The following is an 11,265-nucleotide window of genomic DNA, read 5'->3' on the forward strand; positions in this document are numbered from 1 at the left end:
ACTCTCCAGTGCACCACCGGGCCGGCCCTTGAGTTTTGGTTTTGAGGCTCATCTTGACAGGGAGGTCCTGTCTCCATCCCTCCGCATCACTCACCACTCTCCTCTTTTTGGTCTAGTGATTTTTCTTAAGTGCCTCTGCCTAGTCCCCTGGAGAGTCCAGTCTAGAACCTGATCCTTTGATGGGGACTTGGGGCTTCTGCCCTTCAGTAACATTGGAAATATCTCCAGTCCAGTCAGTGAGCCTGAAGGCAAGTGAGTTCAGGTTTTGGCCACAAGAATTTGTATCAGCCATGACCCTGAGAAGAAGGTGATATCAGCATTAATTTTTTTTTTTTACTTTTGAAATAACTGAGCCTTACAGAAAAGTTACAAAAGTACAGCAGAGTTCCTGTCTACCTTCACCTGGCTTCCCCTCATGATAATATCTTACCTCACCAAAGTACAATTAGCAAAACTAGGAAATTAACATGTTATAATATTGTTAACTAAACTCCAGACTTTTTTCAAATTTCACTTGTTTTTCCAGTCTTTTCTTTCTATTTTATATTCCAATCCAGGATCCACGTTGCATTTAGTGGTTTTCTATGCCCGTAATTTCATCTACTTTTGTTAAAGAATATCTGTTCCTTCTCCCTGTTTATTTATTCCTTTCATTGTTTACTTCTATCACATGGACTCATTTGTATTTTTTAAGTCGATGGGTTGTAATCCAGTCTGATCACTGCTTTTTATAACTTCCAGCCCAGCCCTGATTTCACACAGTGGCCTGGCTTCCATCTCCCACCCTGTACAAGGCACTTCATTCTCCATTTTTCCACAGAAACTTCTGGAACTCTTGGCCTTCTCTGCTTCTTTCTTGCTATTAGGCCCGGGAAGCTTGCTGTTTTAGTTTTACAAGAAGTGTCTAACTCCTTCATGTAGACTGCAGGGTACTGCATTTGGTCCCCGCCTGATTTTCCAGCTTCATTTTTCCCCAGTCACTCTCTTGTTCTCAATCCAGAACCCTTTTCTGTTCTTAGAAAGCTGTAAACTCCTCCTTGCCTCGTGGTCTTTTGCCCCTGCTGTGCCCTCTGCCTAGAACACTGTTCACCCCCTTCTTCTTTTTGAACAAAGCCACTATGTCTTTTTGTTTGTTTGTTTGTTTATTCAATACACTATTTAACACCTGAACAATCTCTAGCCTAAAGCATCTTTAAATTAAAAACATTAGGCTTCCAGCAGGCACGCCTAGCTTTGCCTGTTTTGTAAACTAGAATGAGTTTCCTTTGAGTGAAAGATGCCAGCACCTAAGAGCTGGCCTTCCCTTCAGCAAGACATCATCTTCTCTAAGGAATGTGACCAAAGCAGAAGGGAATCAGAAAAGGCAACAGCTGTTCCAAAAAAGATAAATGTCTTATTGAGTATCAAGTCACTTGACTTTAGAGCTGGTAGAAGAATCAGGAAAATGACAGATGATGAATAACCAGGGAAAATAAATGAGAATGAAAGGGCAGCAGAAACTGCCGAGTGAGCTCCTGCCATAGGCAGTATTAAACGCCGAGCAATTGCATTGCCTTTCCCAATGTCCTCTGTGGGAAGAGATTTTGTAGTCATGGGGGGGGGTTCTGATTTGCCTTCTAGTGTCTAAGGGAGTGAGTTAAGTAGATCCAGTCATGATAACTGGGTCTCAGTCTTCAGACACTGGTCACAATTGGAAATGCCACACACTTTAGTCCCTGCTGCTTCCCTTTACTTTGATACCATTAGTTCCATAATCTCGTAACTAGCAAGGAGGACTGTACTTATCATGAGTTAGCGCTGTGTTAGCCCAGCCGGTGCCTATGACTCATCCTTGTGGGGCCAGAGGAGAATGGTGGATCTTGCGATGTAACAAAAGGACAACATCAGGGGCGATGCTACATTCCCAGATTGCTCCTACAGCAGGTGCTTCTGAGTCCACCCCCTTGGGCTCTGGGCCTCCAATCAGTTTTGGTGTCAGGATCCCAACCTACTTCAATTCCATGGTCCTGAGACCTAGTGGAAAGAGTCTGGCATGTAGTCCAAACTCCACCCTGCCTTGTTGGACTCTGGGAAGTCACCCCTCTTCTCTGTTTCTTGGTGTCCATGAGGGCTTAGACCACAGCAGACACTCCCTGCATGTGGCATGGATGCAGGCCCTCATCCCTCTGCCACTTTCCTCATGGGGGGCAGATGGGTGTTCAGAGTACCTCTTAGTCAAACAGTATCTCCCAACTTTGACCCAGGGCTCTCCCAGCAATAAGGGCCTTAGATTCTGAGGTTTGCCTTGAGGGTTTCCTTAGTCTGGAGCAATTGAGTCTGTGAGCTTCACCACATACCTTCTCTTGCATCCTACAGAAATCAGGGTGAAATGGCCCACACCTGCCGTGGAACCATCAACCTGTCCAGTGCGCATATTGACACAGAAGACTCTTGTGGTATCTTGCTGATCAGCGGGGCAAGGACCTACCACCTTAAGGCCAGCTCAGAGCTGGACCGGCAGCAGTGGATCACCGCCCTGGAGCTGGCCAAGGCCAAGGCTGTTCGCATGATGGACACCCATTCAGGTAGTGAGTGCTCAGCATGGTGGGTGTGTACGTGTGGTGTTGTGGTCTGGAGAGAGTGAGAATTGAAAGCGGTTGGGGGTGGGTGGTGACCAGGAGACCCAGGCAGGTCCAGACCAACCCACAAGGTCAAGGTTCATGTGTGCCCTTCCCACTCAGCTCCATGCATCCTCAGCAGTGAGACACTCAAGACGCTCAGTGCTCTGCCAAGGTGGCAAGGTGGCTGGCATTTCTCGGAATGGAAATGTTCGTGATGGGCCGGGGCTGTGTGTGCATTTCTTTGGCTGAGTCCGGGTGCCTGGACTTCAGCAGACCTTCAGGTGCTGCAGTGGGTCAGCTCCAGAAGCAAAGGCAAAGTGGGAAACTAGCTCAGATGTCCTGAGCAAGACATTTTATTTTTTACTTTAATAAATTTATTTTTCAATATGTAATGTTTTTATGTGATTTGTAAACCAATGGCTTCAAAAGCCTATGCAGTGAAGTCTGTCTTTGACTCCTGTTCCCAGCCACCCACCCCATTCTCCCATCCAGAGGAAACCAGAGGCATTTGTGTCTTTACGTATATGTTCAAATAGGTACTTATTTCAAAATAAATGCAGTTCTCCATCTTGCTTTTTTCCATTTAGCATTGTTCCCAGCCACCCACCCCATTCTCCCATCCAGAGGAAACCAGAGGCATTTGTGTCTTTACGTATATATTCAAATAGGTACTTATTTCAAAATAAATGCAGTTCTCCATCTTGCTTTTTTCCATTTAGCAATCTTGGAAATTTTTCTCCATCAGTACATAAAAAGCTTCCTCTTTGTTTTCACAGTAGTATTTCATTATATGAATGCACCATCGTTTATTTAACCTGCAGCCTGTTGATGAGCATTTAGGTTGCTTACTTATTTTCTGTGACACACTGCTGCAAGGAGTAACCTTGCAAATACTTCATTTCACACATGTACAAGTATGAATGAAGTGTACCTTCCAGGAAGCCAGGTGGCTGGGTCAGTGGACGTGTGCACTTGTAATTCCAGGAGATATTGTCAAACTGCCTTCCATGGGGGTGCACCGTGAGACACCAACAACCGTGTGTGAGCATGCTGGCCTCCCCAGCCTTGCCTGCCCAGAGCCATGGCAAATGTTGGTGACAGGTGCAGAGTGTGTGTGCACATGCCGGAAGTGGGGGTCGGGCAGCTGCGATCCTTCAGAAGTTATAAGAAACGTGAGACACCAACAACCGTGTGTGAGCATGCTGGCCTCCCCAGCCTTGCCTGCCCAGAGCCATGGCAAATGTTGGTGACAGGTGCAGAATGTGTGTGCACATGCCGGAAGTGGGGGTCGGGCAGCTGCGATCCTTCAGAAGTTATAAGAAAGATGGGCTGTGTTTCCACAGACCTGTGCATTTTCTGGGGAGGCAGGGCTCCAGGTGAGAAGCAGGCACAGCCTCTCTCTCCAGGATTGCCTCATAGGCTGGGTGGGGAGACAACGAGTCCCATGGAAGGAGCTCTAGCATAAAGAGGGGCTAGTGGCATTGGTCACCGTGCCCGATACCCTGCCTGCCCACGTTGAGGTCACTCCCCCAGTACTAGCTTCTCAACGTGCATCAAAGGGTGTCCAACATCAGTCTCGTCTTCTCTTTTGTCCTACTTTTGTGGAGTCTGGGTACCCCTGCTCAGTGACTCTTTTCCCTAGGGTTGGCCCCTCATGTGGCTTTGGTGTGTCAGCAACAATGCTGAGCTTGGCACCCTTGTACCACTCCCCAGGGCACCACCCCATTTCCCAGTGTAGGAGGGTGTGGGGGGCCATCTCAGGCATGGGCTGTGCTGAGACCTCCAGTAGGACTTGTGGTCTAAGTTTGGATGCCTTTGGAAAGCCATTGTGGCAAAAAGATGTGACTGGTGGCGTGGCCGGGTGAGGACAACCACACTGGCCAAGTGAGGATGCACTGCTGCTCACTGAAGAACTAGCTTTCTTTTGCTGCTTCTCCTTTCTAAGAAATAAATAAATAAAAGTAAGAAATAAATTGCTTCATTTTCTAGGAACTTTCTGAAATAATGCAGCCAGTGGTGTTTATTGGATTAATCATTCTGGAATAGTTTTCCGCTGGGGAGGAAGTGCTTGCTAACTCAGCAGGGCTGTGCTGGAGATTGCTAGCTTGGACTTCCTGGAGAGGTGGGGACCCCGAAGGAACAGCCTCAGGCTCACTTTCCTTCATTTTGTGTGATACAGCACATGGCTTGTGTTCCCAAGTGGGCAGCCTTCTTGGCAACGACACAGAACAGAGACAAACATTCAGGTACAGCTCAAGGGAGCACATGCTATGTGTCAGTGAGAAATGGTAGGATTCCTCTCCTTTTGGTTTTTTGAAGCACAAATGAACTAATGTGTAAAGGAGAAGACTTCAGGCAGCTACTATGTGTTTATAGAAAGGTTGAGGCCACCTGATTATGTCTTGAAAAATAGCCCTTTTGATGGCCTTCTCTTCAAGGTCGTGTCCTCCTCCCAGAGTTCTCAGGCTGATGTCAGGAAATTGTGGTTTGTAACTTTTTGCCTGTCTTGGAGTCAGCTTGGGGTAGTCCTGAATGAGAGGACTGCTCAGTGTGGTTCTCCCTGGGCCCAGCTAGGTCAAAGGCACAGACAGTGCTCTAAGCAGGCCGCTGTGGGTCATCCGGAGCCTGTCTGTCTCTTCCTGGACTGGGGACCCTGTCTCATCCTGAAGGAAGGCTACTTCCTACTTACACTTAACCTCTTGAAACCATTTGCCACTCTCCAGCTTTTGTGTGACACCCTAGTCCAGGTACCACCCTCTTACCTAGATGTCTGCAATAGCCTCTTGAGTGTCTTTCTGTCTCCAGTCAGTTCTCCAAAGAGCAAGCAAAAGAACATGTTTAAAATGGGAATTTGATAATATAACTACACTGCTTAAAACTCTTGGGTGCTATAAACCAACTAGACTTAACAAACATGTACTGAACACTCCACCAAACCTCAGAACACACTTTCTTCTCGAGTGCATGTGGAACATTCTCCAGGATAGACCATATATTAGGCCACAAAACAAATCTCAATACATTTTAAAAGATTTAAATCATATGAAGTATTTTTTCTGGGCACAGTGGACTGAATCTAGAAATCAGTAACAGAAGAAACACTGGAAAATTTATAAATATATGAAAATTAAACAACACAAACAGCCAGTGGATCAAAGATGAAATCACAAGGGAAATTATAAAATACTTTGAGATGAATAAAAACGAGACCACAATATACTAAAACTTATGGGATTCAGCAAAAGCAGTGCTCAGAGGGAAATTTATAGCTATAAAAGCATACATTAAAAAAGAATGAAATTGGACCCCTCCCTCATACCATATATGAAAAGTAACTCAAAATGAATCAAAGATCTAAATATAAAAGCTAAAACCATGAATCTCTTAGAATAAGAGTGGAAGTAAATTTTCATGATCTTGGATTTGGCAATAAGTTTTTAGATATCACACCAAAAGCACAAGCAACCAAGATGAAATAGACAAACTGGACTTCAAAATTAAAACTTGTGTGTGCTGTGTGCATCAAAGGACACAATCAAGAAAAGGAAAAGGCAACCCACAGAATGGGAGACAATATTTACAAACCATAGTTTTGGTAAGGGTTTAGCATTCAGAATATATAAGGAACCCTTACAACTTAGCAACAAAAAAGATAAACTACTCGTTAAAAAATGGGCAAAGAACCTGAATAGACATTTCTCCAAAGAAGATATACAAATGGCCAATAAACACATGAAAAGATACTCAACATTATTAGTCATTGAGGAAATGCAAATCAAAACCACAATGACATATCACTTCATACCCAATAACGATGGCTATTACTAAAAAAAAGAAAAAGAAAAAATGTCAGCAAGGATGTGTAGAAATTGGAATCCTTATACATTGCTGGTGGGAATGTAAAATGGGGCAGCTACTTGGAAAATAGTTTGACAGCTCCTCAGTAAGCTAAGCATAGAGTTACCATGTGACTCAGAAATCCACTCCTGGGTATATACCCAAAAGAAATTAAAACAGTATTCAATCAGAAACTTGTCCATGAATGATAATAACAGCGCTAGTCAGAGTAGCCAAAAGGTGAAAGCAACCCACATGCCCATCAGTGGATGAATGGATAAACAAAATGTGAAAACAGTATTCAATCAGAAACTTGTCCATGAATGATAATAACAGCGCTAGTCACAGTAGCCAAAAGGTGAAAGCAACCCACATGCCCATCAGTGGATGAATGGATAAACAAAATGTGGTGTGTTCCTACCGCGGAATGTTACTCAGCCATGAAAAGGAATGAAATGCTGACACATGCTGCAACATGGATGGATTTTGAAAACATGCTGAGAGAGAGAAGCCAGACTCATAAGGTCACATATTGTATGTTCCACTTAAATGAAATATCCAGAATAGGTAAATCCATAGAGACAGAAAGAAGACTAATGGTTGCTAGGGGCTGGAGGAAGGGGGAGATGGGGAGTGACTGCCTAATGGGTATGGGGCTTCGCTTCGGGGCAGTGACAGTATTGTGGAACTAGAAAGGTGATAATTGTACAACATTGTGATGTACTAAATATCACTAAACCGTATACTTAAAAACTGGTTAGGATGGTAAGTTTTATGTTGGTTTCATCACACACGCACAAAATCATCGTGGGCGGCTTGCCAGTGCTCTTTGGGTAAAGTCCAACTCCTCCCACACTGGCTGGCAGGCCCTGTGTGATCAGGCCTCTGCTGGCCACCTCCTTCCCTCCTGTTCCCCTCGCTCACGGGCTCAGCTCCTGCTTCAGGGCCTTTGCACTTGCTGGTCTCTCTGCCTAGAACACTCCTGCCCCTGTCCTCAGCCTGCCTGATTCCCACCCTTTAGATCTCAGCTTAATGTCACCTCAGAGAGCTGTAAACTGTCCCCTCTCTTGAGATATCTCCATCATAGCATCCTTGTTATTTCTTTCACTGCCATCTGCAGTTATTAATTGACTGATTTGTTTACTTATGGTTCATCTCCTCGATAAACCCTAAGTTCCTCCAAGGCAGAGATAGCCTGTGCATCTTGTTTCCATGGTGACCCCAGGGCCGAAGGCTGTGGTTCCCAATCAAAACAGGACAAAACACTCAGGCCCAGGTCCTGCCACTGCCCTGCTGCCTGGCAGGGACCCCGGGCTGGGGACCCACCTAATGGCATTCTCTGACCCCTGCCCCTCACTGACCCCAGGCCACATGACCTCTCTTCCCTTTTGCTTCTGCCATTCTGTGGGGCGGGGCCCTGGTTTTGTGGCTGCTGCACTGGGTCCCTGTGACCTGCTGCTTCATAGGCAGCCTGGCCCGAGGGTTGACCGTGACTTCTGAAGGTGCCTCAAGGGATGAGGTCAAGAGGCTGAGACCCCACAGGACTAGTTCCTGCCATGGCTGTGGCTGACTGCCCTGGGGTTCAGAAAGACCTGGAGCCAGCCTTCGTGCATGACTTCTGAAGGTGCCTCAAGGGATGAGGTCAAGAGGCTGAGACCCCACAGGACTAGCTCCTGCCATGGCTGTGGCTGACTGCCCTGGGGTTCAGAAAGACCTGGAGCCAGCCTTCGTGCATGCATGTGGCCACGGTGCATCCATGGTGCCCTCGTTCTCATCCTTGCATTAGGACGACTTCTAGCAGAGCCAAAGGATGGGGGCTGGGCTCAGTTTGGCAACTACCATGTTTTTGTTGGTTTGATTTAACTTGAGTTCTCTCTTCCACCCTTACTGCTTCTGAGGAGGAAATGAACCCACGTGTCCCTGTTATCCCTGGGCACTGCTCCATGGGGCCAGGCCGTCCTGTGTTCCTCCACCCTTCCTGACACCTCCTCCCTTCCTAACCTTCTCCCTGTGGCCTTGCCTCACACCCCACCCTGCTCTGTGGCAAATCCCCTAATGCCTATCCTTTGTGCCTTCCCCAAGGGCTGTCTCCTCGACTACAGGGAAGCCCGTGTCCTGCACCATCCTGCCCCACAGACCTCAGGATGGGGTCTTCCATGTGTGCCTGACTCCTCCACGTGGAGCTGCTCTGCAGGGGCTGCTCACTTCTGCCCTCCTGCCACTGTGCTGAGGCTGGGGGTGACCTGTCCAGCCCCCTGACTGCCAGTTCTGGATTGGCTTTGGCCATCTCCCGGGGCTGCCTCTGCCCCACCTTGAAGCCTTCCATTGCCATATAGCCGTTTGATGACCGCGTCTTCCTGTCCCCATCACTGATCTTGCCTACATCTGTCTTCAAGCTCAAAAAGATGCCCATCCGTTCTTCGCTCTGCCTTCCTCCTATCTGTCCACCTTTCCTACTAAGCAGCCCTTGTCTTGCCAGTGCCTATACCTTCCTGACCTTCTGACCACTCAGCACATCCATCTACCAAACCTCAGGCTGGGACAGCCCACCTGTGTGCTCCTGTGGGTCTCTTTTCAGCTGCCGGGGGACAGCATCTGTACCTGTGTAGGCCGCAGCCACTAAATGGTTGTGCTTTCTACCCCTGGTATGCCAGGCCCGTGGAGTCTGGGAGCAGAGAGTGTGGAGCCATGGGTGGCTGATGGCTGGGGCCTCAGATGATGTCCTGGGCAGCAGATCGGAGGACCTCTCTGCAGGGCCACATATCACCAGAGAGACCAGAGCTCACAGCAGGACCAACCAGCCTTTCAAGACAGTCTTTTCTTATTCTCTAATTCTCAAACCCTTTCTCATGCTTTACTAGAAAAATCCGTGTGAGGAAGGGCATGGAATTTTCTGGTGTTCTGACCAGGAGTCAGGCAACCCCACAACCAGATGACTTTGCCATTTAAGTAGCTTCCCAAGTGTGGGCATTCTTTGACGCTGGAAAGCTTTATCTGGTGTCCACAGCTGCCATCTGGTGGCTAGATTGAGACCCTTCTGAGGGCACTCTGGGCCTGGTAGGGCTGGCTTGCTTGTGTTTGTTCACCAGTCTTTTTAAGGTCCCTGTGGGACTTCCAGAGAGAAGACCCATCAGGAGAAGGAACTATTATCTAGGCAGCTCCTCCAGATCTCCCCTCCCCACGCTGCTCACTCTTCCAAATCCTGGCATCTTGGTGTGCCTGCTGGGGCTGCTCTCACCCATCTCAGCCCTCAGGTCCACTAGGGTGCTGGTCATCGAGCTTGTCCTCAAAGGCTGGGCCTCGGCCCTGGTCAGCACGCCCTGGCATCTTCAGCCGTACCTCGACACGGAGCACCTGCCCCGTGCAGCCTGACCCCACCAGGCCCTGTCCACCTTCGCCCCATGTGCCCCTTCACCCCTGTGGGCTCTGGCTCTGTAATCTTAAAGTCAGAGGCTGGTCCCTTCCTGGCTGCCACAGCAGTTGCCCTTGCGGTGCCCTCCTAGACCTCTCAACCCCCTCCAGCAGCTGCTCTCGTTCTTTTCCTTCCTCACTGGGCCTGGCCTGCAGCCACCCCGCAGCCCCTGCTGGGCTGGGCTCTTCCTCTCCCACCCAGGCATCTAGCTTCCCCCACCCCCACTCGGGCTTCACCTAAGCCGGGGCAGCCCGGACACCAGACAGGCCTGGGCTTGAATCCTGACTGTATCACTGACCGTTTCTCTTCCTTGGAGACCTGGTTTCATTGCTGTTCTCTCTCCCATTGCCTCATCCTCTCTCCTGGCTTCTTCCCGCTACATATGATCCTCTTCCCCCCTGCCTCAAAACTGCCCTCACCAAGGTCTCAGGCCATCTTCCCAATTTGGCAGTTGGCTAAGAAGTAAACCTGGGTGTCATCTTGACTCCTGCCTCCCTCATCCCCCATGTTCAGCTTGTTACCAGGTCCTGTCCACACCAGCTCTGAACTGTTTTGCGTCTGCCCGCTGCCCTCCATCTGCACAGCCTTCACCCTGGTTCTGCTGCCCGGCCTTCCGGGTTCTGGACTCCAGAGTCTTGCAGTAGAGACTCTCCCCAGCAGCCAGAATGAGTCTTTAAAGTGCTAAGCTGCTCAGGTCCAGTTCCAGGTAGGATGAAGTGAGGACAGTTCACTCTGCAGCTATTAAGCCTGGGCAGAATGCATGGAGCAGCTATTTGAGCACCCTGAACATTAAATAGCCACAGTCAGATTGGGGAAGAAAAGCAGATTTTGAGGTAACACCAAATAGGTGGTGAGTGTACAATTTTTTCCCTTCCAGGATCTTCCAGCCTATACTCGGGGGATACCCAGAAGTGAGCAGACAGAGAGAGCTTCAGGAGAAGCCGTCTAGTTGAGACTCAGGAGCAGGAAAGGGTCTCCTGGCAGTGACAGCTATGGTGGTAGGGGGACTGCAGGTAGCTAGAACTCTGAGGAAACCGTTCGCTCCAATGGGAAGGGCTGTGGTCCCAAGAGGGCCAGTGAACTCCTGTTGCATGTTTCTCTGTTCTCCCACCACTTGGCCCTGGGTATGGAGGCAGTGGTGGGGCAGCATAGAGGGGTAAATAAAGCCCCAGTGTTGGGCCAGAGGACTGAAAGAGGGAGCCCTAGGGACCAGGAAAATACCAGGAGATCACAGAGAGAGAGAGAGAGAGGACCTTGGGAAAGTGACCCCGTGAAGTTATTTATGAATTCATGGGTTCACATCCAAGCTGCGCATGCCTGGATCTGATCCTAAACAGCATACTAAAGACTTTGAGAACTGAGCTAAAAGCTATGTGAACACCCAGGTCCCCCTGGCCAGTGGCTGGCACACATGGG

The 11,265-nt window shown here is 48.6% G+C and overlaps 1 protein-coding gene across 4 annotated transcripts in view; it reads left to right on the forward strand.

Annotated features, from left to right (window-relative positions):
- Window positions 1-11,265, forward strand: part of OSBP2 (oxysterol binding protein 2) — a 192,323-nt gene that overhangs the window by 35,282 nt on the left and 145,776 nt on the right. For all 4 annotated transcript variants that reach the window (XM_008573010.1, XM_008573009.1, XM_008573007.1 and 1 more), the window contains exon 2: window positions 2,356-2,564. In XM_008573010.1, coding sequence (XP_008571232.1) covers window positions 2,356-2,564 — 209 coding nt within the window. The remainder of the gene's footprint in view (window positions 1-2,355; window positions 2,565-11,265) is intronic.

The sequence above is a fragment of the Galeopterus variegatus genome, unplaced genomic scaffold (genome assembly GCF_000696425.1).
Source record: "Galeopterus variegatus unplaced genomic scaffold, G_variegatus-3.0.2 Scaffold863, whole genome shotgun sequence".
Lineage (NCBI taxonomy): Eukaryota > Metazoa > Chordata > Mammalia > Dermoptera > Cynocephalidae > Galeopterus > Galeopterus variegatus.